The sequence below is a fragment of the Synchiropus splendidus genome, chromosome 13, assembly GCF_027744825.2.
Source record: "Synchiropus splendidus isolate RoL2022-P1 chromosome 13, RoL_Sspl_1.0, whole genome shotgun sequence".
NCBI classification, from domain to species: Eukaryota; Metazoa; Chordata; class Actinopteri; order Syngnathiformes; family Callionymidae; genus Synchiropus; species Synchiropus splendidus.
In genome coordinates, this window is record NC_071346.1 from 9348295 (window position 1) to 9374545 (window position 26251).

General features: G+C 42.9%; 2 protein-coding genes across 3 annotated transcripts in view; one reads left to right on the forward strand and one right to left on the reverse strand.

Annotated features, from left to right (window-relative positions):
* The window catches only part of bcl2b (BCL2 apoptosis regulator b), a 27106-nt gene extending 23478 nt beyond the window's left edge, over nt 1–3628 (forward strand). The window contains exon 2 of the mRNA XM_053883319.1: nt 252–3628. Within this exon, the coding sequence (XP_053739294.1) occupies nt 252–389 (138 nt within the window). The 3' untranslated portion in view covers nt 390–3628. The remainder of the gene's footprint in view (nt 1–251) is intronic.
* LOC128769530 (5'-AMP-activated protein kinase subunit gamma-2-like) lies at nt 3082–26227 on the reverse strand. 2 transcript variants are annotated; one of them, XM_053883316.1, is made up of 16 exons: nt 25801–26227; nt 24545–24610; nt 21955–22216; nt 15951–16177; nt 13774–13825; nt 13034–13140; nt 12328–12409; nt 10777–10835; nt 10635–10680; nt 10498–10552; nt 10131–10257; nt 9854–10019; nt 9735–9772; nt 9513–9659; nt 9348–9441; nt 3082–7426 (listed from the first exon to the last, which is right to left on the reverse strand). In XM_053883316.1, the coding sequence occupies exons 1-16, from the start codon at nt 25882–25884 to the stop codon at nt 7395–7397; spliced, it is 1644 nt and encodes a 547-aa protein (XP_053739291.1). In that variant the 5' UTR covers nt 25885–26227; the 3' UTR covers nt 3082–7394. The 2 variants fall into 2 exon arrangements, with proteins under 2 accessions (XP_053739291.1, XP_053739292.1); XM_053883317.1 differs by lacking the exons at nt 15951–16177; nt 21955–22216; nt 24545–24610; nt 25801–26227 and adding an exon at nt 13961–15569.
* Between the last annotated feature and the right edge of the window lie 24 nt (nt 26228–26251).

Below are 26251 nucleotides of genomic sequence, written 5' to 3' on the forward strand. Positions count from 1 at the left end.
CGACTTAGTCTTCATTGAAAGACATGACTAGTCCAGCTCAGCCGTAGCATTCAGATCGCAAGTCAGTGTTGCCTCCATCTTTGATAGGTGCACTCGCAGAGTTAAATAGCCAGGTTACTTAAAACAAAAACATTTTCACACATGGTAAGACTGCGATGTTTGAGGTAATTCACGGAGTATGTGTTGAGAAGTTGTTCTCCGTGTGAGTTTGGTGGCGGCCAACTGAACTGTCCTGTTCTTGTCTCCCTCAGGACACCTTCGTGGAACTCTACGACAGACAGAGGGACTCGGTCTTCAATTGCTCTTGGCCTTCCATCAAGACTGTTTTTGGTCTGGCTGCGCTGGGAGCAGCGAGCCTCACGATCGGAGCGTATCTCGCACAGAAGTGAATCACTCCTGCAACCCCGTCGGCTCTCCTTTTTTTCCATCCTTCTAAGAGGCTTCTGACCCCACTGAGACTACATTCACACCCTTCAAATCCTTCAGAAGCCCCTTCTCACTCGCCCATTCGTGTCAAAACAAGCAGAGATCAAAACGAGCTGTACCCGTGTAGAGCAAAAGGAACGTTTGAGGAAGTGTGCGGACGGAGTCAGTGCAACCGAGGAGAGCGGACGCTGAAGTTTTTGTTCTTTTCTATGTGACGGTGAAAGCATGAACGCTGAGTGTTAGAGTAGAAGTTGCATGTGTTGGTAAGCTGAAGCTCGAGCTGGAACTCTATTTAGGATTCGATATGGACAAAGATGAGGAACTTACGGGAAAGAAAGTGCCCCCCCGCCCGCCCCGGTAGTGAGGCAAAAGAACCCTGTTTGAACCGAGGACTCATGTTACCCCCCTCCCCTCCCTGCTGCTGTCCTTCAAAGGACTTCCGCCACAGAACAGCTGCTGAGAATGCTTAATGGAGACGGGACAGAGTGTCTCAGCTCCCAGACTTTCAACGTACAGTGCAGCGCTCTTACGCCCTCCCAGGGGGGCGATGAAAGTCTTCGACTGGCACCGAGGAGATTTATTTTGTGGACGAAGGCAATGCATTAAACGATTCTAGTTGTGAGAGAGTGAAACGGTTGGCAGCAGGAATGTTTGACAAGAAAGAAGACGCTCTGATGAAAACACTGACCCTGATGGTCCAAAGAAAATCTTTGTCCATTGGACCCCATTTACACCTGCAGTCACTCCCTGTTCTTTTTTTAAAAAGTGCATTTAAATTAAAACTAAATCTCAGTCCGATGAAGCCAACCATGAAGAAAGTTGAACAAAATCCATCTGAGGCCACTAGCGTCATGTGCTACCATGTTAGCCAAACATTTGCCTTTAGCGAAGGGAACTCACCAAAATGTCCTCATGAGTCCGGATCACAAGGTGTCACAAAGCCACCAAGTTCCCAACCGAAGTCCCTTTCATGAAGAGTTAGCTAGCATGCTCCTAACTTCAGCACGACTCAACACCAAAACAATAAGCTAATGGTCACGACCGGATTGACGCTGCTGTGCGAAGTTTACAGGATGGTAAACGTCCCAGAGACAAAATGTATGAATTGTAATACAACCTTTTCCCCAGTTGACCAGGGAAAGAAGCAAGGAATGTTTGAGACGTGTTGTGAAAGAGTGATGCAGGTGTAAATGAGTGGGAACCCAAAGCAACGGCAGATTTGTACGTAAAAGTTCTGTGATTTTTTTTTTTTCTGTTCATGAGAAATCACACTCCATCCTTGCAGCGATGACACGGAGAAGGACTGTGATCACCGCGTCACCCGGAGCATTTGGGTCAAGTGTCCCTGCTCTGCATTCTTTTATCGATGTCCGTCTTGTGTTGCAGCAACCTTTGGGAAAACCGGCTTCATCATTTTTGTTGTACAGAAAAGTCTTTTCTGCATGAACTCACCCAGTTTGTGACCAGACTAGCGTAGAAGACCACGTCTTCTCTGTGGAATCACACTGTAGCTATCTAATCGTGGCTGCTATCTTAACAGCAATGAGTTGTTGTACGAATTATGGCTTAAGGCTGCTACACTGTTAATTTCACTTTAACCAACAGCTTCGAAACTGCCAGAATCACAGTATAGTTGTAGAGAGCTGGAAACCAAAGTTACCTAGACAGCCACGCCTGAGCGGAGTTGGTCTCCGCCTCAGTGATAGATTAGCTCAGTCGTCTTTGTGCACCAATAATAACACAGTGCTGTAAAACGTTTACGATATCTCTATAGGGGACAGAACGGATCAACATTCTCCATTTGTTTCCTGTCCGTGTTCCATCTCAACCCATAATGTATCTGTTTTATTGCGCACGGTTGGTTGCCGATTTTAAGATACCAGGAAATTGCACCCCAATTGTTGGATGTCCGAACTTACTTACTCACTTTAAACCTCACAAAAACCGCCATATTTGCGACAAAAGCAAAGTTGGTACAGTATGGGATCGCTGGGATGTTTTCAAGTGGCACCTTTGAGGCGACATTAGTTGACGTTCAAAAAGTCTAAACTCCAGCTTGTTGACTAGTCAGAGAAGCTGGTCACAGCGTTTCCTATGGAGCTTGTCGCGCCTCTCAAGGGTCTCAGGATGGAACGGTTACCCTTCCACAAGGAGAGAAGCCTGCTATGGCATCTTCTTAGGATACATAGCTTGTGAGGACCCAGGATGCAATGGAGAGATTGGTTCTCAAAAAAGGGAAGACTAGGCTCGACCTAGGAAAGGTTTCGCAACACAGTTACGCCCTGAATCCCGGATTCAATATCAAGCTGACATTCAGGGTTTCAATATCCAGTTTATAACCAGGCTAGGGCGAAACGCGAGGATAGATTGTGCATATTAACCGATACAATCCCTGTGCGAATGACCACCTCGATACAGGAAGGGGAAATGGAGGGGTACCTAGTTGCAAAGCGACACGCAATTGGTCAATAAAGCTCTATGAAAGATCCCGTTCCCATGGCTGTCTCGTGTCGAGATGGAAATGCCCAGACTGCGGCGGGAAATATTCAGAAAAGGCGGACGAAGAATCATATTCATTCAATTTGAACTGCACTTACATGTACGTGTGGTGAATTGTGGCGCCACAACTAGCATGATGAAACAAGAGGCGCACCGTTTTGTTTTTTTTTTAGACAGAAATATCCTTCCACTATCTGCTTTCCTAATACATTTCCTGTACACGTTGCACAACTGTGGAACATTGCTGTAAATAAAAAGTAATCTTGTGGTTCCACTGTTCATAAATAACTAGCATCTTGGTGGAGCGACTACCAAGCAACGCGCTAAACATAAACCCAACATAACAAATGGTGAGGAAGAGTGGATTGAAAACTGAAAAGCAAAATAATGGCAGCAGAAGCTACAGATACAGGTTTGCTTTGCCGACCAGTCACAGATGTCCATGGAGAATGTTGACCTGGCTGAAACTGCTCCTAAATATTACGGTTGAGAATAACAAATGTTAAGATTTGGAACACTTATCCTAACATACTGTATTTTTTATACTTTGATTTCTGAATGTGGGCACTATTGTTGGTGTACCATTTCTGTCCATAATCGCAAATTTGTAGCACTTACAAAAATAAAAATTGTGTCTGGTGTTTACCGCTATATCCTTGATAAGCTAGCTCCTCATTTATTGTTAATAAACCAGATCGTACAAGCTGTTGTTGTGTCTTCATCCCAGTTGGAGTGAGTGGATGCGGAGGCGTCTCGTGGCTCATAGATGAGCACTTTTAAGAGCAAGGAGCCGGCTGCTTTTGTTGGTTCGTGGGTACAACACAAATGTGCCTTCTAAGGTCCCTTTGTTAGGAGTGAATCCCTTGGAGACTTTCTGGATCCAGAACACCAAAAATACAAACGGTCCTATTCTGTCAAAGTTCTCTAAAAATGTAACGGTGGCAGTGGCCATTTTTGCAACGTTACTCTCTGAGCTGGGACAGATAGTAAAAATGGAACGAAAAAGTCCATGGAGAAGGCTGGGTACCTCAGTGGTACATGTGATGAACTCCTGTCCAGGGTGTCCCCTGCCTCTAGGCCTGAGCAGATGAGATAAGCGGACACCTCTTCACAAAAAAAGTAGAATGACATTTTAAAGAGCATTTAGATATTTGTGTTGCGTTTCATGTGAGACTCATTTCGTCCCATCATACTGTTGCGGGTGATCCTTGTGTCTACAGTTGTGCCACACAGAGAAGTTGAGCAGCAGCCGCACCCCAGCCGACATCAAAGCTGTCCCCAAACACTGCACTTGTCAAGCCTGCTCCTCTCGGCTCCATAAGCTGCTAAACACGAGTGCAAAAACCCAAATGCCCCGCGGCCAGGTTTTTTTTTTAACACCCCCCTGCCTCTGTTCTGATCACACTTGTCTTCAAAGGCCGCAGCTCTCTAGCTGCTTGGTAGAATTTGAGAAAGGCGTGATGTAGTAAAACTAATGTTGAAAGAATTGAGTGGGAGCAGGAAAATGAAGGGAGCGGAGCGGGAAAGGGTGTGAGCGCTGGTATGGTTATATCCCCGAGGAGGCCGGCAGCGTGCGGGAGGTTCGTTTGGACCCTCGCAATCCCTCCCCTCAACCATGCATATAAAATGCATGACGCTCTCTGAAGAGGAATTTTAAATCAAGACTTTCAAAAGAGAGTCCAGCTCGTGTGTGTGGAGAGAGACAGGCAGGGAGACGCGGCGGCTCGTGCCCTCCTGCCTCTTCTGCTTTAGGGCTACAAGGTGTGGAGGAGGCTTTCCCAGCACTTGGGATCACTGGGGAAATTGGGAGATCAAAGCGGAGATTGTCTGGAATCAGTCTGGTCCAGTTGCAGTGCTCATTTGGAAGTCCGTCAGATCCGCGTCTCATTTACAAAAACCTCAAAACTTCCGTCTCCAGGAGTTTCCTGTGATTATGTCAAAGAGAAGTGAGAGGGAAACATGGAAACCAGGAAACTTGGATCTAGCTAGAGGTCATCCTTAATGACAGGGTGGTTGGGGTGTGCGCAACAGCGCCCTCGTGTGGATCAAACTCCCCCAGTTCTCCTCCTCTGATCTGACTCATCACATCATGCTTAAAAATAGAGGATGAGACACCGGCAGCTGTCGTGTGCCCATCACTTTTTGGCAGCACTTTGCATGGAAAATGTAGGCAACATCATCGCTACCGTCTGTCCTGTATTATTGAGATAATGTGTACTGACAGCTTATCAGATTTGGCTCCAATTACTCCATTTACATCACTTCAATTTTCACTAAAAGGGACATATTCCTACATTATTTTATTTTCTTGATATCTGTTCTACAGCACAGATTTGCCTCAGACAGAATAATGAATTTAAACTGGGATAAAATGACCAGTAACAGAGAGAATGCTGGTCACCTCTTAAGACAAGAAACTAGTTTGCTCTTAAATTCAACACAGAAATAAATTGGAGTCTATGATTTACTTTTGAAGCTCCTGCAGGCCATGAAAATAAACTTTGTGGACTGTATTCTGCCCCCTGACCTTGAGTTTGACACATGCTGTAGTGTGCAACTGATGCTTCCTCAGAGTTCCACTGCTCTTGGAATTAAACCCTGGTAACACTTTGAACTGGGGAACACATATTCACTGCTAATAAACTGTCTATTTACAGTTAATACCTGGTAATTCTAGTGTTGTTTAGAGCAACATTTAGACAGTACCAGGGTAAAACTCTACTCAGTCGTAACTAGACTCTAATGAAAACCTATACTGGTTATTTACTGGCTAATATGCTGTGAATACACTTATGAATAAGTAATAAACGTTCCCTAATCCAAAGCGTGACCAAGGCTCCTCCAGGACATAATGTCTTCTACCTGGTATGGCAGCCATATTGAAACCTTTTGTTGCTACTGCCACCTGCTGTTCCATCGAGCTCATTGCTCACCATTTAGGCATCAAATGACATCAATTCATGTCTTGAGAGTCAACACCTGAGACAAAAACTTACAGGTGAAAATCTGTCACATTGGTTTCCTGTTGAGGATCATGGCCCCTTATTTGAAGGTTGTGAAAGTGTCTTTAATCTAGAAGAAAAAAATAGCAAAAAGTTAAATGATTTTCTTTTGTAACAAGCGGTAAAGAAGTTAGTATTTGAACATCAACTTATCTTCAGCAGAGACTCTTTGGTGAAGAACCACAAGATCCACACTCCAAAATATGACATCATCATTGAATCCAAACATTTTTTGTTGACACCAATAAAAACAAACAAAAAAGAAAGAACATTCTTGTGAGCGTTCATTACATTCAGTGTCTGTTTATTCTTACGTCTCCAGTAAAAACAGAAACCATCCACATTCATTCTGCCCGAGTGACATTTTTCATGCTCGACGAACAGTGCACTTTTGATCGGAGAGAAGCTGAGCCGGACATGTCGCCAAATATATTTACAAGATAAGAAACGATAAAACTGCAGTCGAAACGTTCGTAAAAATAAAGCTTATCTGTGACAATGAAAATGATATTTACAGTCAACGATGGGAGATGAGTCCTGTGGAGTTACAGCAGTGCGCCAGTTCCGTAAAACCGCCAGAAAGCCATCTGTTGTTGCGACGTTTCAGCCCAACGTAAAAAACAGTGGATGTGCACACCACCTGAAATTCCACAACAAAGAACCAAACGAGGAAAAAAAAAATCTATATCACTTAAATGTGCAGCTCTTTCACTCGTAATATACATAACTGATTTCAAATTGCACTAATTTACGCGGAGGAAAAACAAATACTGATTAAAAAAAAAACTTGTTAAGCCAGGGCAAACAAGAAGCCAGAGTCGCTCACAAAATATTTTCTACTAAATAATCTTTTATGAAAATAAAAGCAGATGTTGACGCTATATATTTAAACTGAATTAAACATTACAAAATTGTTTTTAAATACTTTATTATTTAAAATATTTTTATTTTAATTGATGCTAAAATCTTTTTTAGGATTTTAATAATTTGTCACTAATGGTTTGATGCTGCATTCAAAAGATTTGACAAAAAAAAATGTGATTCACTTATTTTTAACGCTAAATAAAAGGAGTCAGTGAACATGCCATTGTGTTTTCCATGTGAACTGCGATAACAGAGTTTAGTGTGACTTTGAATGCAGCGCCAAACATGTCCGCAGGAATAGTTAAATATTAAAGCAGCCCCTCTTTGCTGTTGTTGGTGCATAATAAACGACGTGAGAATAAACATATGAACTCGAGTGATGATGAAATGAAAGAGTGAGAAAGTTTCCAGAGCGTCCTGTGCGACAGCAGTGAAATATGGGAGCTGGATGTGTTTACAGCAGATCAGTTCAATCCAAAACAAGCATCAGTGCAGGAGTCCACTCGGCCGTGTCGCTCTTTGGTTTAGTGCATCAGTGTCAGACGCCTCCAGTCCGGTCAGTCCAGTTCTGCTCAGCCTCACGGCTTCATCCTTTCCTCCTGCTCACCCGGTTGGGTTCTCCTCCTTACAGACATCTGAGGACAGAAAACAGCAGGGCAAAAAAACGGTCAACACAGGGCTCTGTGGGGGGGGAAAGACTTCTTCTTTTCAGACCAATAACAAGCAGCTTAATCTACAGCAGTGTCCCCTGAAGTCACTGAAATTTAAACCGATGTCAACCCATTATCGAGGAAATAACCGCTTTCTCGGCCAAAAACTCAAATAATTATAGTTACAATTGCATTGAATTGTAGTAAAAATACGCCTTTAGTGTCACAAAAAATTCTGAATCCTGAATTTACATGATATATTTACACAACGCCGTTGTATTGACTAGAACTGAAAGCCTCCTGTGATGATTTTACATGGATTAACTACAAAATGAGTCGACACGATGCAGCAAGAGAGTCAAACATGCAGAGAAAAAAAACCTTTCCTTTTAAGAACTTATTTAAGGACATATTTATAGAAAAAACCCAGACATAAAAAGCTATTATCCCAATGTTCAGGTGGCATGATCATAGATCAAGAACTTATTTAAGGACTTATTTATGGAAGAAAAAACCCAGACATATTAGATGCCCAATGTTCAGGTGACGTGATCATAGAAGCATCTCCCTAGGATAATATGCACATGAACAATTGGACCCAAAATGGGCCCCTGGGAGTCACTGGGAAAAAAACTCAGAAAGGAAAACTAGTTCATTTGAATGATCCTAATATACAAAACCATAACTTGGTCGGAAGTATAGGTTTCTGGTAGAAGCGGTTAGCAGCTGATCCAAGGACGAGTGACTGCAGCAGGCGTCAACAGTCATCACGTCCATATAAACAGGGACACAAACAAGCAAATGTAGAGACTAATCTAATCAGCACATTGAGATAGCTACACCATGACTTTCTCAGGGTCAGACATCGACCGTCTGAGTTTCTGTTGACGCAAGCAGTAGACACAAAAAAAAAAAGCAACAAACCAGTTGGAAATATTTACTTAAAGATGGATCTTAAACTTTCCAGCAAGATTTCATCATGTTGTTTGTGCAGACGTTCCCGTCTCTGTGGGGGATTTCTGCTCGGAAGAGGACTCAGAATAAATCGCTGTTTTCTGGAGAAGCGGTCGCCGGCGATTTGCTTAGGAATTACACAACACAAACATGGAACTCCAGGCCAAAGCTCCAAATTATTGTATTAGAAGCTCAGCTGAGGAAAAGAAATTCACTTTTAGGGTGAGTTCTGGACCACAGTGCAAGGAAGGTACACAGCACTGAAGACATGCACCGCAGCTCAAATGCAGAACAAGCATCAGCTTTGACTTTCCAACGGAAATAAAAATGAAGTTTCACTTTTACTAGATGGAATGTCACTTTTGGGTCACGTAACAGACAGTTTCAGTATCTTATTAAAAGAATAGCTTCCTCAAAACCTTGTTCTGCTCCTGAATGTCTACACCATTTCTTCATCTTGGATATTTTAATACAGCGATAAAGGCCTTTGTGAGGGGTCCGTCAAGCCAAAAAAAAACAAAACGGAATGAATAAAACAGCTTATTTGGGTGGGGATGACAAAAAAAACCAACTAAAAACTAATGAGAAGAAAACAGGAAAAATAAGATCAATGTGAGATGGAAATTACTCAAATGAAAAGGACCATGATGATGGTTTGAGGACCATATAAATACAAAGGGTGGCCACTTTGACTGCTCCTGTCAGCTCAGGTAATTTACTAATAATAATATAATATCAATTTTTCCTAGTGGGTGAGGTTATTAAGCAGATTTGTCTTCAGCAAATTCCACACCATGATGCCGCACAACAAATGCAGCTGTAATGCAGCCAGCAACCATCAGGGAGCGCCACTTCCTACCTGGGGCAAGGTTAGAGGGCGGGGTGGGAGAGGAGGTGGGGTTCCGGGGGGGGGCAGGGAGGAGTTTGGGTCAGCAGTGTTGAGCATCTATACCTGCGGGGCTGAGCACCAGAGCCTGGAGGATGTCGGACAGAGACACGATGCCTTCGATGCTGGAGCGCTCGTCCACCACCACGAGCCGATGCACCTGAGCGGACACAGTCGTGTTAACATCTGGACCATGTTCATGATTCACGTGCGAAGGTCCTGCAGACCCACTTCAGCTTTGACGATCCTGTCCACAATGGTCTCCATGGTTTCCATCTTATGGCACTTCATGACTCCTTCAAAGTACTGCGAGCGGTGCTTCAGGGCCTGCGTCACCGTGATGTCCAGGTTGTTGTACGTTTTCTCAGCAGCCAAATTCTGCACCGCACAACACCACCATTAAAGCAAGAAGCAAAAAGTCATTGAAATTACGCCACAGATGATTTCACTTACAATCACATCGAACTTGGAGTAGATGTCCACGACTTTGCCTGCAAGAGTACAGAGAAAACACGAGGTCAAAATGTTGCTGTCTGAAGGAGGGCTGAGGGATAAATAATTCACTATCGCACCTGACTCGTCCACCACCGGCAGGGCAGAAACTCTCCTCTCCACGAAGATATTGAGAGCTTTGATGATGGGCGTGTTGGGGTGGATGAATGCGATGTCGTGGTACGTGCCGATGCCCAACTCGCCCAGGGTTTGCTTCATGAAAGCTGGCTTTGGCATTTCGCACATCTGGAGAACACAAAGCTGCAGTTTTTAGCGCTGAGCGTAGGTTCCTCGATAACCACTAGAGGGTAGCAGAGTGACAACACGATGGAGACAGAGTCATGACGGAGGACTCACAAATAGCTGGAGGAATTTGAGGATCCTCTTGTGTGTGAGAATATAAAGTGCATTCCCAGTGACGGGGTCGATAACAGGCAGACGGTGAATTTTGTTTTTGATGAGGGTGTAAACGGCATCAAACAGACTGCAACACAGAACAATGAGATCTGTTAGAGTAGAACATGAAGGACTTAAACACACGAGGACGGAGTGAAGCCATGCGGAGGAGAATGAGACTTTTAAGAGAAATGTATTGGGGCGACTTATGCAAATATTTAAAATCATAATACAAACACGAAGTACATGCTACATCATTGAACTACTTTGAATGGAACATAAGCAGCAGGAAGAGTTTCGGCGCCCTCTGGAGGCGAGAGACGTTTACCTTGCTTCGGGGGAAATATTAACAAGAGGTTTGAATGTTGCTTGAAGGTAAACCTCTGCAAGAAAAGATAAAACCGTTTAAGTCACCTGAACTGAGCAAATTATTCTGAAAACCGAAATAATGAACACAAAGCTGACCCCTCCACGTTTCAAGCTTATGCTCCTCTAACTCGTAAATTTGCACCTGAAACACACATGAAACAGATACATAGATAAAAATTGGCAATTCTAAATAGGACAACGAGTAAACATGTCAACATTACCTTTCTAGTGGACCTACCATCGGTGACTTATAGTATCTGTGCAGTATGATGATGAAGTCTGTGATTGTCAGCATCCCTGTGAGGAAAGCGACCGTTAAAAATGTTGGACAAAACAATTTGCCTGCAGGAGTTTGTGTGAGTAGCACCAGGTTTGATCGACACGTCGGTAAGTTGCTCATTTCTCTTATCACCACTCTTTATTTATTATTCATCACAGCTGAACTTGCTTTATAGCAGACAGAGGAAACTTATTAAGACGCTTCCACTTCTTCATAATGGCTCTGACTTGGATCCAGGAACCATGAAGTTTGGCGGTGTTCTTTGCTCTTTTCATCACCGCTCTCAAACATCTTTAACTAGAGTTATGTGTGGGACAAAAATAATAATCAGGACATCAATCTGATCAGTCCAACTCGCTCTAAGATGCTGTCTGATGTGGACGTTTTTCAGTCTTCTTCCTCATACCGTTTTGTAATTGAGGCCATATTCTTGGTCCCATTCATACTTTCATATGTGATGTTACACTCTGTGTATCTTCTGCACCTGTAGTTTCTAAAAGGTTAAATTGACCCCCACTAAACTTAAGTCTGATGAAATGAAACATTTGTTTCCTGGTGTGCTTCCTAATGTGGCCGATTCCTATATGAACACATGAAGGTGGAGTCACATGGTCAACAAGGTGGAGTCACCAATTTATGTCATGAAATAGCTAAGGATATTCATAAAAATAACTCGAACAACAAAAGTTGCACAACAATCTAGCCAAGTTGGCGAAAACAAAAAGATGCTTTTCCTCTTTAGTTCTCTCTCTTTAATGACTTTTTTTCCACAAAAACAAAAGCTGTTTGCAATAGCCCCCAGGGTCAACATCTACCCAGTGATAAGAGTTTGGACTTCAAGTGCAGAATGTATGATACAGCTTCAAAATTATTGGTCCCTGACGAGCGGCAGCTCCCAAGTAAACAAGGACAAGTCCGCCGCTAAAACCACCGCAGGCATCTTAGCCTCTTCCATCAGTGGATCACCTCATTTCCATCCTCACCACTTAATCAAACATTGTTTTCCCTCGGACTGTGAAGCTGTCTGCATCAGAGGAATGTTATTGCCTCGCAGTCTGCAGGCTACTGCAATATTAATTTCGGTGGCATCTGCAGTGATGTTATTACTATGTGTTCACTCCTGAACACCTCACATAACAATCTTAGATGGCAATAATGGCCTTTTTCATATAAATATCAAGGATGCACTTTATTTATCTAAGAAATGCTTCATTGGGAAAGAAACATTTCTTCTAAATTGGACTTGTCAATAGAGAGACACTGAATTGAAGAATATTAATAAACTCAGAAAGGCTCTACATGAATGGCATCGAGTGATTTGGGTTCCATATTAGAAGAAAGAAAGCACCATTTTATTCCAAAAAGATGACTCATTTAAAACTGAACATTAAAAGCTCATCAGTAATTGTGCGAGAATCATGCATTGATCTTCAGATTAAGGAATCATAAAACCCCATCTGAAACAAAAACTTTCTGCATGTTGACAGAAAAAAACAAACAGGCACTTACCCACAAAGCACTGCTTCTCTGTGTCCCACAATGGTGCTGCACGTACGCCGTTGGCGACCAGGGCGAAGAAAGCCTTCTTGACCTGTCAGTGAACGGCTGAATATTAAACTCGGTGGCTGGATTTTGAACATAAAAAATATAAACAATTCAAGTTCTTTCCACACAAATTAATTTCCATTTAGAATCCACTTCTGTCTGGTAGGTAGTTCCTCATGTGGAACAAAAATGTAAAATGTTTTTTCCTAAATATATTGCAGATACAGAAATTGTTTGAGGTAATTTAAAAATCAAATTTCACGTTTCTTTTGTTTATCCAATGAACTGTTCCGCCACTGAGTTGTTGACCTTCACAACTGGCGGCCAGAATGGAAACATTTAGATTGGTATCGCGTGCAAAATAAACTTATTAAAACATAGCTGGGAGCAAGAGAGTAGCCACTCATGTAGTCACATCTAAATCAGGCTTGAGTTCTCTACTGTTGTCTTGGTGGTTGAAGATCGACACATCAAAGGGGACAGAGCTTCTCGAGGTTACTGGTTAACGGCTTCATGAGGTTCAAATAAAATCTCACAGAAACCGCTCCAAGGGAAACAAAAGAGTATGGGAATGTGCAACATTAAATATTAACTACCTTTCTCAAGCTTTAAGATAAGATGAGCTGGTCCTCATAACAACTTGTGAACACATGAATCAATTATCACTTACTTGGAGTGCAGTGTCGAACACAACAAGCTTAGAGCTCGTGGGGACGATATCATAGCACTTATGGGATTTCATAAAGCGCATGTAAATATCACTCTCAGGTTCAGCAGCTGAAAGAAGCAGCAGGAGACAATTAGGCGAGAGAACTCACAGGGAGTTTAGAGGAGGAGATGGGAAACATGGAGGACAAACAACCATTATGGATCCATCCACTTCTTTCTTTTGCTGATCCCTCTTCTGGGTAATTATGTTTGGAAGGATGGAAAAACCTTTGCAGCAATGAAGCAGTTTAAATGGGCACCAGAGTCATGACCTCACTCAGCAGTCAAACACAGAAGAGAATAATTCACATGCCAGAGAAAAACTTTTTTTCCCATGTCATCAGTAAGTATATGAATGACAACAGGTGATATTTTCCTTCCTGCCCTGCAAACAAACACGGATCAAGCCAATATTGTGACAGTAGTTAAATTCTTCCATCCTATAATATTTAGTCTTCACAATCCAGTGTTGCCATTGGAGAAATCATCAATAAGAGAGACGTTTGGCATCTATACAACCCTCTTAGACTCAGAAATGAAATAACAGCCAAGTGACCACCTTACCGATGGAGACTTCAGAAGGAAATGGGCAAGCCTTAACATATAAGAATGGACTAAAAGTTGACCATTTAGTTTGATACTAGCAACAGAACAGCAAAAGAGAGCATAACAACTTTAAAACGTTAACAGTCTGACACTCACCTTCATCGTCTAGTTCAAGTTTCTCCAGCATGCCTTCCACTAAACCGCAAAACTGAAAGAGAAGAGGACGTTTTCAGCTGAAGTCCAGCGCAGCATTAGGGCGACAAAAGATATCGAGCCAGTTTTGACAAAACTTCGGGCGACAACAAGAGCTGTCCCTCGCGCGCACACACGAACACACACGCACCCCTTCGGTCCGGAGCGGAACCGTCGTCCTCTGTTTGCGCCAACGGGCTTGTTCTCCTGCCATGGCGGCGACAGAGACGATTCAAGGTGAAGCCGACCACCGCACTCAGATGCGCTCATTGATAACTTCACTTCGACTGTCAACACTCCGCGGCATGTCGCCCAAGTGAAGCAGGAAGCACAACCGCTGAGGCAACGCCCCCTCCACGCGCCGCAACCGGCCTGTTGACCATATTAGGGAATCCCTTGTTGCCTAGCAGCGAGAGCAAGTTTTAACGCATCACGGCCACCGACACATTCTTACACTCCGTACAACTACGAAAGGACACCTGAAAGCTTTGAAGTTGTGTTTCAGAAAGTGTGTCCCGTCTATCTGAAGACGGAAGTCTCCAGTTTGAAGTTTTAGAAGTGTGGATGCCACATCTGTTGAAACTAACTGCCACATAATAAACACTATCCGCTCATCGATGCATGTGTTACTTTCCAAATTGTCATGGGACGCAACTGGAATAAAATGTGAAAAGTGCCTGGTATTGTGAGTCAGTCGGACGTCACAACGCTGATGGAATGCATCATTATCTCCGACCTTGGAGGGTCAAAGTTAGCTCAGTTACCAATTTCGAACTGCATTTTCTGAGCAAGGTGGTTGGTACAATACCTTACCTGTAAACCTCCCAAAATCTATCATCTTCGTCCGCTATATTACATCAAAGTCTACCTGCAAACTCGCTAGCTGCTAGTCAACAGAAAAATAAGCACCTCAATAGTGCAAAGGAGATGGTACTACGTGGAATGACAATTCATATCCAGTCGACACCATACACCCTGACAAATGTGAGCCCACAAGTAGTCCAAGTTTGAGGCCGTGGTTCTCAGCAAGACACAAATACAATGTACAAAAAGATGCAAGGTACATTCCATCCGGTAAAACTACTACGCGAAAACAAGAAGTACAGTCCCTAATACACGCACGTACATGAAGAACAGCAAGGTATAAAACTGCAACACAGTGCCACTTCCACAGAAGTCTTGGGTAGTGCTTGTGTGTTGACTGGCTTCTTATTTCTAACCTCAGGATTGAAAATAACAAGCCACCACAGCAATATGAGAAAGGCTCCGTACCTGCTCTGGGAGGCGAAGCAGTCCCTGATGTCGTCCTGCAATAATGACACAGCACTTCTCTTGCCAAAAGCTATGTTCATAAACCCCCCTCCTGCAGCAGCACAGCAGGCACTCTGGGTATTCAAATAAACCTCACACGGCCAGCCACCACACCATTCAATATGCTAATATCACCCATATCTGGTAGAGTATTACATAAACCTGATGAACTCCCAGGTGATAAGCATGACTCAGCGCATTTACATTAGCATAGAATTCTGGAGGGCAGATATTGATCTAGTGGTCGAAGGCAAACATCACTCAGAGCGGCGAAGACGTTCACATAATTATTCATTAAATCCGGACAGGGTGTTGTTAAGTTGCTGGCTATTGGAAATCTGTTCGCACAACTCTTGATGAAAACACCAACACAGCAGAAAAGGCTACATGAGCATTATCTTGAAGCAGAGTCAAGAATTTAGGCGAAACAATGAAGTAAAAAAAAGAAGAGTAATCAAATTAAATCATAAATCTACACTGCTTCCCACCTTCTGCTAATTTATGCATTATACATTATACATTATAAAAACAAATATTTACACAACTGGCAGAGTGAGATCCAAGAAAAGATGGAAGTAATCTTGCTTTCTTTCATGGGTCAATACACTGGTTCATTGATCTGCAGTACATCTAAATGGGAGGATCAATGAGAAGGCGACAAACCCACAACGTACAGACACAATTTGAGTAGGACAGTTGTTGTTGTTCAGCCAAGCAAATTGAAATAGTTCTTGATTCCTCGATAGCAATGTTAAAATCCACACTAGTTAAAGGGCCACGGTTCAAACAGACAAGACGAAAGAAAAGCACGGGCATTTGTGTCGACTCACTTGTTGTGAGGTAGAGTACGGCGGGACAGGGCTCGAGGATGGGATGGGGGGTTTAGCAGAAGGAAGGCTGAGTCGTTGGCCCGTGTCCGGCGGTGTCGACACGGACCGTGAGCGGCAAAGCGTGTTGAGGCGTTCCGGACTGGGGCCACTTTGCTGGGACTCCTGAGTGAACACCGGCTGGCTGCAGGCCTGAGTTGGAGTTGTGGGAGGCGTGGGGAGTCCAGAGGCTACACAGGAGGAAATGGATCCAGTCAATCTTGACACAGTTTCAGTCAATGCCAGTGTCAGCAGCGTCTAGAATCAGTGGGGTGTTGTCAGATGGACACGCTGCATCAGTGACAGGAGCAGATACCATCAAAGGCGTCACATGCCAAAACAAAAGAGGAATGCACACGCAGGACAAAGCCACAGCCCGACTGCTGAGATATAGTGGGCAAAACAGCAATGCAAACACCGGAGTAAATTCCATAAGCCTCCGGATGAATATCAGCCAAATCTTGAGTTGACGGTCTCGAGTCTGTGTTACAGGAGTTGAACTCTAATGGCTCATTTTCAGGCTGAGAATTCAAAAATACGAATCAGCCTTGTTTAAAAAGTATCACGAAGTTAATGCAGGTTTTTAGCACTGCTTCAAACCTGCAGCACTTTCTTAATATGCGCATAACTTATCGCAGTCACAGTTTGATGACTCATCGTATTGGCTTGTGACCACACCACATTTGAGTTTCAGAGCACAAAAAACATGTTTTGATCGAAGCCCAAGTACATTTTAGCATTCATCTTCCGGCGCTGAACGCACGTCATATCAAGCGGTTAGCATCACCTTTAACTAATACTGGTGGCGTGATGGTCATTATAAAGGCCACCATTAATAAATCTGAACACAAGGTTTAAGTAGGCCAGTCGTGATACTCAGGCTCTCAATCTAACTTGAGTTTGCCAGCTGTCAGTGGCGCCTCTCTCGGTCCCATGGTGTCAGGTTGTAGGTCTTGGTCATGTGACTCCTCTATGGCTTTAGAAGACACATTGTTGCGTCTGGAGACATGTGACGCTCGTGCTTTTGCGGCGCTTTTCCACTCACACATTTCTGGCGAGGAGCGACACGCATGATGTGGTTCTGATGTCTCGCATTACAGTGTTGTGACTCTCAGCTGATTTTCATTGCAGCACTTCAAACACGCTCAATGGAACACACAGTTATCACTGGAAAATTGTAACACCTTGCGAATAAAATCAGCAAAAGCATTTCCATACATTTTCAAGCCAAAACAAAGATGTATTTTATTTATATTAAGTGTGAAAACATCTGTCTTGAATTCAGTTCTCATGTCAAATATTTTAAGTTGACACTATCTCTTGACATTTAGTTGGCGTGCGGAAGGCCACTTTGGAGCAGCCTGCTTCACTGTGTAGCCTTCTTATTTTAGCAGTGCAGTTGTGGCACATTCCACCGAAGGAGATAACAGCGAGCCCTTCAGCCGGTCTGTCAGACACGAAACACACTGAAGACAAAGTCCTTGTATGACCAAATCACTTGATCCCAGTATGTGAAGTATTACCACTCTATTCTCATAAGACAGTCGGACTAAATTAATCTAAACAAAAAGTGTGTCTCCATTCTAAGACACAGTTTGGTGCAGGATATAGATTCATGATTCTGTAACATAGCACCCTCAAGTCTGAGTTCCTGGTTCTCAAGTCTTATTGAAGCCCATTTCCTGACTCCGTCCCATTACTGAATGAATTTCTGTTTTCTTTGACGTCTGAAATCTTTGTAACTCTCATCTCTTTTGGTTTTGGATTTGTCCTTTAAACAGTATACACCTGAAAAGCACTGAGGAAGTGCAGACCTCCGTCAAGCCGTTCATTGACATATAATGGGTTTTTTTTTCTTCACACAGTATTATTGCCCTCTATATAAATCAATATACTATGGACCATTTGAACTTGCTGCAATGAAGTAGTAGTGTTCCTGAACTCACTAGCATTGGACAAACACTAAGCAAGAAGTGGAATACTGAACCAGAACTATTTTGATGATTCATGAATATTACATTCAGAAATAAATTGACAGTTTTTTGTCTTAAGTGCCACGTATTAACGCCTGAAATATTCAGATAAAATTCCGAAATGATGATACATTTATACGACAGAATATTTTGAAGCAGTATGTTGGTACAGTTGTTCGAGACAACTCAAGAAAGCTTAGTCAGTTATAAGCGCTCAAAAATCCACTACATAAAGAAAATCATTAAACAAGGTGACCTGATCAGAGGATGCATAATGTTCTTGTCTAGACTGTAGCAAAACCGCCAAGTGGTCCACCTGTGACACTATGCTGCAGTGCGCCCGCGTCATCAGCTGCCTATATGATAAACTGTGCGGCCAGTCCGTCCACATATGGATATACATCTTCCTGACAACACTCATCAGCTCTCTGGAGGTCAGGCCGGCTCTAAATCAGGAACCCGCCGAGCCCCTGATAAGGTTTTTCACTCAGCAAGGTCTAGGCGATTTTTCTCTTCATTACACTGGCACGAGCTTCTGGTCATCTCTTGAACTCATACGAAAGATTGATGCAATACTCAATGAATTGTCCTCAACCATGGAACCAGCTTGACCCGCTTTCATATGTCCAATGCTATATAAAATAACATGGGAGAAGTTTAAATACAGTAATATGGAGAGGACATTCATAGAAAGACACAAGTTTAATAAGCTTATATAAAATATGACATTATTATCATGTGAAACTATAAAGAATACATATTAAAACAACAGTTTTATTAGCATAAAAGAGTAAGATGATCGATAACAAATGATAAAGCAACATTTTAAAAATATTGACACCGCATGAAGGGGCACGAAGGAGGATGATGTTATATAAAAACAAACAAATGTTTTATTGCTAAATACTAAGGAGATGATTAAATTGTTTTCCTGGAGGAAACGTCATGTACTTATAGAAATAAAAAATGCTAATATGGAAGGCAAAAGACTTATCTTGTGACAAAATGTTTCAAATCTCAGTTAATCAGTCTTGTAAAAAATGTAAAATAGCCCACAATAATATGTAGCGAAAGAATATTGAACAATATGAATGAGCAAGACCTCTAGATAGGAACTGACAGAACTGTTAACAAACTGAACGATGTTGAAGAATGTGGTCAGGGACCAGGAGCAAGGCACCGGACATTACCTGACAAGCATGACGCCTCGGACTGATGCCTCCCTCCGAGCCCATCTTGCTCCTTGCGTTTCTTACTCCTGCGCAGGCTGCCAAATCTCTTCATGGAGCACAGTGGGTTGTTGGTTCAACGCTAAACTTGAACCTGACCATCCGCATCACTCCAGAGGAGCGGAGATCGCTCTAAAGAGTCCACAATGAGAATCCATCGCCGTGACACTTGTGAAATGTCTAAATAAAAAAGCGGAGCTGGGCAGCGAAGGAAAACCCCAAATCACTTCAGCAGAAGAGCTAGCAAGGTAATAGTGCTAGTCTCTGCAACAATAACTTTCAATCAGTCCGGGCTATTTTTGCAGAGCCATGCGTCAAAGATCCCTGCGGTGCTTTACAAGAAGGAATTCAGCATCGGCGTCTTCTCACACGGTCGATACAAAAACTGTAAATTCCAAGTGGGCTCAGAGTGTCCCTGTCACGGATGATGAGTAGCAACTCAGACCGGAGTTGCTTCTCCCTCCTTTTTGGTGTCACAGCAGTAAATTGTCAGGTGCAGCTGTGGGTGGCGTCTCGCTAATATAGCATGCGTGTCAGCAGCCTATAAAAGGAGCCCAATCGGTCCAGGGAGAAGCAGTGATAGGCCAGAGTGTGGCGGTGCCCCGCCCCCTCTTACACTGCTGAGTAAATTCAGCTCTACACATCTGCTTCAGTCCATCTCCACACAACCTAACATTCGACCAGGATGGACTCCAAACTGCCTCCCCTCACCCTCAGCAGGCGACCTTTATCTTCAGATCGGCGTTTACATTCTGGACTTTTCAGCTGCCGAGCTGCCATTTGTGCGGTCAGCTGTCTGTTACTTTGTGACATTTCCGCAGGACCACCCCTGCAAGAGAGGGGCAGGGGGATCCCATGTTCTGTCAGCTGATCGGAAAGCTTCCATTCAATACCACCCCTGACAGATGGCACGTCCACTACAGACACATAAGCTACAACCTGAGCACTGATCTCAATTAACAGTTACACAAGTGTTCTTCTCAGCTCCATGACAGACATCAGTTGGGTGATAGGATGCAAGTGGCGACAGGCAACTGGAATATCCTGCCGGGGGTCAGTCTAATCTGCATCATTTTATACTTTTATTACCGGCACTTAGGACTCCATGTTATGGCAGATAAAGGCGGGGGAGAAATTCAGATTTAAGAATGGGGTGAAATATTTTCCGATAGAGCTGAATAAATCATCACAGTTGAAGCGCAGACTAGAAGGATGACCACTGCTAACTGTAATTTGCTTCTGCAACTTTTACTGTGAGTTGGTCCACCTCTCCTTGTAGGGTCAAAACGTAACTGAGGCCGTAAAGCCAAAAATGCAAAGGCCCTTTATTTACTGACAACAAAGTAGCAACAGCAGAGGCAAGAGAAGGGGAGGATGAAAAAGACGGTTGTGTGAGACGCTCCAGAGAGTATGGTCACTTCCAGATAAGGCCATGAAAGGGCTGCAGATAGTTGGAGCCCTCAGGGACTCGCAGGGAATTGGAAAACACTTATTTAGACAAACCGATTTTGGTTGTAGTGGAGAGTAGAGCAGTGTTTTCTTGGTTGCAGGATAGACAAGGATTTCATGTAACAGTTAAAACAGGCAAAAGAGGTGAGACTTAAAACCAGTAAAAAAAATCAAAGGAGCAAATCTTGAAACCATTTTGCTGATATGATTATGTGAATAGCATAGCCACCAGGACATTATTTTCAAGCGAAGAAAGGTTATTTTTCTGCACATTGTGAGAGCGCTGAGACTTTTTGTCATCTAAATCTAATACACATCTCATTAAAATGTGGTTAATCGCACACTCGTCACAGAATACTACATCCATGTATGGTACCAAATATGAGGAGGAGGAAATAAAAAAAAAAAATCCTTGTCCACATGATTCGAATTAAGCAGCTGCAGCGCACCCTTGTGGTGATTATGTGTCAGCTACAAAGACAATAGCTGAGCAAAGCAGCTGAAGTACCATATTCATATGGATTATTGCTTTGTTTCCATAGCGATAGTTAACAAGACCCCGACAGACAGAGCGATCAGACTGGTAGAGCCGAGCCTCAGCTGGCACGCAAGGGTTTGTTGACATGACTGCGGAAACAACTCGGTTCTCCTGAAGTTATGGCGAAAACCGAGCTGTTCCACCAGCCTGTGCCAAAACTAAGTCTCTGAGAGGTACTACAGAAGTACTGCTCGACACCAGTCTGCCAAAAACACATGACTCATCATAAAACGCCTCATTCTACTTCCATTGTGGACCGTTTCCATGCAAAACAGTGTTTTTATTATGTAACAATCCACCACACAATTGCTGGGAGCCGTGGGAGCTGCAAAGGTTCCAGGCCTTTCTTAACCATAAGGTCTTGCTCAGCACAGTTGCTGTTCTAAACAGTCTGATTTGCAACATTCCACAGGGGCGTGAAATCATCTTTGCTTGAACTGTAAATAAGGGTATCTATTTCATTTTGTTGGAGGAACCTTTGCTCGGATCGGCTGACGATGAAGTCATTTGTTTTAACACTCAAATAATCAGACGGCTCGTGACTGCTCTGCCTGTAGGGCAACCACATAACCCTATGTTTATAAAACGATCATTACTCAGTTGTAACTCAGCTTTTAAAATTAAATACAAGCTTGAAAAAAGGTCAGTAATCTTACAACTGTGTTGATAATATGCTCCTTGTTATGACCCATTATTCTCACTGTAACTCTCCATTAATGACTAAAGTTTCGTCATAATAACTTACATTTTGTTTTGAAACATTAACACCTTCAACTCACCTCTCCGTGTTTTGGAGAAGATCTTCATGCTGGGACTGGTTGAGATGGACGAGGAGCGGAAGATGCCGCTGAAGCTCAGGCGGCGGGGCGACTTGGGAGGCGAGTTTTGCAAAGAAGGATAAGGGAAGAGGGATTTCGGAGAACCTGAGCTCAACTTCGTCTGCGCAGGGGCGGACTGCGGACATGGAGCCAAGGTGGCGCTGTCGGGACTCGTCAAAGAGCCCCCTTTGGTCGGGCTGATGGAGTGGACACTGGCGTGACTCTGAGAAGGACACATGGGCTCCAGTGAACAGTAGGCGTGCAGACATCCAACAGATAAGACGCAATAGCACAATAAAAGCCATATAAAATGCAGCTGCACAGATGGCCTATGTTTATAAAGGTTTTATACAGTTGTAAAACCGTTTATATCGATCAAACTCACTTCAGCATTTAGGTCAAAATCGTGTCATTTTTTTGGGTAACAAAATAAATAAAATAAAAATGGATCATTTATGAACAGTACAATCAAATTTAAATACAACACTATTATTAAAACAAACTTTTAAGTAAATCCATGCAACGTATGCACCTACTCCACATCTCCATCCATCATTCACTAAATGCAAACCTGACATCACACATCATATCACACTTCCATAAACAAAACTCACCAATACTAGGGGCGGGATTCGATTAAAAAAATTAAAAAATAGAGAATTTGTGATTAATTAATGTTAAATAATCGCACTTTAATGATTTAAGATTATTTGCCACAAGAAGCCACATTTTTCAATTTGAATGAATTTGGTATTTTACTTACTATATTATATTATATTATATTACTTCAGTATATTATTATACTGAATCAAATGACGGGACCATACATGCATTTAAACAACAAAATGTTGTTTATTTTGCATCAGTTTGACAATAGCACAATAAATGACGATGGTGGCTATGTACAAGTTTTTATATCACCTTATTTAAAGTAAAGCTCTGGGTCGCCTGGTTCTCCTCTTAGGATGAGAGGATGACATCAGGACTTGTCGACTCAAAAAAAACTCAAAAACGCAGCCATTTATCATTCAACTATCCAGTCATCGATTCAGCCAGTAAACCAGACACCTGTTATATACCCATTATTTGTGTATCAAACACGAAGCCTGGGGGCGAAATCCGGCCCACCATGTGAGGCCCCCAAAAACCAAACCAAACCAAAAAACAGCTCAGCTATTACCAAGTTCTAATATTCAATAGAATTATTAAGTTGGGCAGTGATGAGCTATTTCAAAGAAGAAGAAACTGTGTTTGATCCAAACATCTACTTGTGATCAGCCAGGGGCTGTAATGTGCCTCTTATAATTACAAAGAGAGCACTCAGTTCCTTTTTGGCAACTTTTCAGTAGATTTGCATATAAAATGTTTGGGTTAAAAATGTCAGCCTCTTGCGTGATTTGAGTTTGACACCCCTCATGAGGAAGAAATCGGACATTTAATAAAGCCAGTCAAGGAAAAAAAACAAACCATCAGCAAATTATTTTTTTTTCACTTATTACAAAAGCAGCGAATTCCAGCTGTCTTCTCCAATTGTTTTGTAACAGAAGATCACTGGAACACGCCGACCTGCAGGTCATAATTGTCTGGACTGCATTGACTTTGAAAAATTCCACATTTACTTCCCACAATTTAATCTTTCTGACAGAGAGATGTTTGCTCCCATCCGGACCAGTTCACGTGCCTTGACAAGCTCTTGCACAAAGGCTGCAGTGTTAGCAAACAATGTTAGTTTAAACAAAAAATGTGTTTGTTTAGGTGGCCCAGCCAAAAACAAATGTAACCCTCAACCCTTCAGCTGGTAAAGAGATTCTCTGATTTGGCTTTATTCCACCTCCCACGTTCCGTCATTACCCACCCACTCCGTTACCGAACGCGTGCTTTGATGTATCAAAAACAAGCTTTTATTGCGCGGCATCAGGGGCACAAACGGTTAACTAATATAGTTGTTGGAACACGCGGTGAGTGGGAGGAGGCTCTCTGTGTCTGCTGCCAGATTGGCTGCCGTCGCACATGTTTTCATGTCGGCACTGTGAATGAGGAAGTGCCTTTCGCTGTGTTTGTCGACAGGTTTTGACTGCAGACAGAGTGATAACAGGTAGACATAATCCACGATAATGTCGCTGTTGTTTAACCAAGGGGAAAAGTGACTCTTCACCGGTGTCATTGCTGCAGTATTTTATCAAGACTGATTGTGTTCATTCCAGCCTGACTGGAACTGTTGGGTCAATACATTCAAACTAAGCCATATATCAGCTCTGGGAATTCTTGGGAAAGACAAGAACCTCCTCCTTCTCCTGAACATGAAAAGGCACAAAGCTGAAGAGACATTGGCAGAAGGTCAATTATTCAGACAGCGAATATAATCTGGCTTTGTTCAGTTCAGAGGAAAAATCTTGCTCTGCCTAGTTGTTTTCAATGCAAGTGCAGCTTCTTAGCTCGACACTGAGTACTACAGCATCCTGTCATATTGTAAGTTCCTTGATAAGCAATGAACTTGAGTCATTGGATGTTGAAAATGCCACGCAAGCGTTAGTTGAAAACATATATTTACCGTCTGTGCGCCACTTTTGTTGGAGCCAGTGATGTCCACCGGCGAGGAAGCGAAGGCACCGAAGTCCTGCACAAGAAAGCGTCTCAGTATCAACTTCCAGGAAACACAGCAGAGAAACGGAATGGCATGTCGCAACTGGCCTCTTTGGCAAGTGCACGCTAAAGTGAAGAAAACTTGGGAGCTTTAAAACTATCGCCGCAAAGATGTCACTGTTGCTTGTCACTTCGAGTGAAAGTGGAAACCAGTGACACCACCTGCTCCAGAATGTAAGCATGCCACTCAAGAAGAGGCTAAACATGTTTCGCCACACTCGCTTTTGCAAGAAGATGCAACACATAATACGATCCTTCCCCATACCAGAGGCTAAGTTTATATTCCGCTTGGGACGGACGAAGCACAGAGGGTGAATTTACAGAAAATGCCAGGGCCCATTTCACAGGCTTCACAGTTTTTGTGCTAATAAATAGAGATGGAAGTAGCAGAGAAGAGAATGAAAATTGATCGCATGTATATTGTCTAGTTCCTGCTGATACGAATAGAGAAAATAAATGCGTTATCAACACAAATGTGCTCACGTTATCAACTGAACTTTGACTTAAGACAGATTCAAGTTTGAAAATCACACAGCCAAGCAAGGACACAAATGTCAAGATACACTAGCCATATATTTTAAAAACAAATAACCAACTCTGCAGAGGTCCAAGCTCATGAAAGCGTGAGGCATTTTCATTATTGACACAGCAGCTTCTGCAACAACCTTTTGAGTGCGAGACAAAACTAATCTCCGAGTGCATCCCTGATGCAAAGCTCTGCCCTAATTATTTTGACAAATATTTAGAGAGCAATTAAAAAAGGCTTGACAGAAAATGAATTAAACACCGAGCAGTTCACGGGGGTCACTGCACTTCAATTTACAGTTACTGAAAAAGCAGAGTAGTTCCTGTTTTACTTTATCAACTTCACTTTGAAGTTGCATTACTGTATATATACATATGTAGCTGTTTAGACCATTTGAATTCGTGGAAATGTTAATTTGATAAGTGTTAAACGGAGGTTGCGTAATTTTTTTCTGTGTTTCGAAGTGACATTTTGAAACATTTACAGCTAAAGAGACATATAATGAAGTCAACGTTTCGACGGCATCGACTATGAAAGAACGGTTTAGCATTGATGTGATAGCCGCTGACTGCTAAACTTCCGGTGTATATTCCAATTAAAAAGTCGTCATTAACACACTTAATTCTCCGTCTACTCACTGGCATGTAAACCCGAAGACTTCTCCTCCTCTTGGGCATTTTCTTGGAGCCGTCTTTGCTGGGTTCCATCACGGTGCTTCCCATCTTCGAACCCGGGCGACGCTTATCGACGGAGTTGTCGGGGGCAGCAGGACAGTGGAGCCCGACAGGCGCTGTCAGTCCACGAGTGCAGCCCACTACTCTCGCTTCTTCTTCTGTGGACACGGCACGGAGGCGCAAGGCTGTGCCACCAGGAAGTGGGTTCGGCCCAGGAAAAAAGAGGCAGGGCAGACTTCCACCAATGACGCCGCAGTCGGATTGTTTACAGGTGCTGCTGCGGTGAACGTGCCGAGGGCGTCACTGGTTTTGATTTAAGAAAATAAAAAAAAATAATAAAATAAAAAACGAGTTCGTAGTCGGTAGCAACCGAAAGAAAAATATGATTCCTTAGAATAAAAGCATCAGATTCCTG

What these genes read in the sequence shown, in the direction of transcription:
- LOC128769530 (XM_053883316.1), bottom strand. Translation starts at nt 25,884, where the DNA reads ATGGGAAGCACCGTGATGGAACCCAGCAAAGACGGCTCCAAGAAAATG. An exon ending in AATATTTCCCCCGAAGCAAG is followed by an intron (nt 10,258 to 10,497) that starts GTAAACGTCTCT and finishes TCTGTGTTGCAG; the next exon opens with TCTGTTTGATGCCGTTTACA. An exon ending in GCCGGTGGTGGACGAGTCAG is followed by an intron (nt 9,773 to 9,853) that starts GTGCGATAGTGA and finishes GTACTCTTGCAG; the next exon opens with GCAAAGTCGTGGACATCTAC.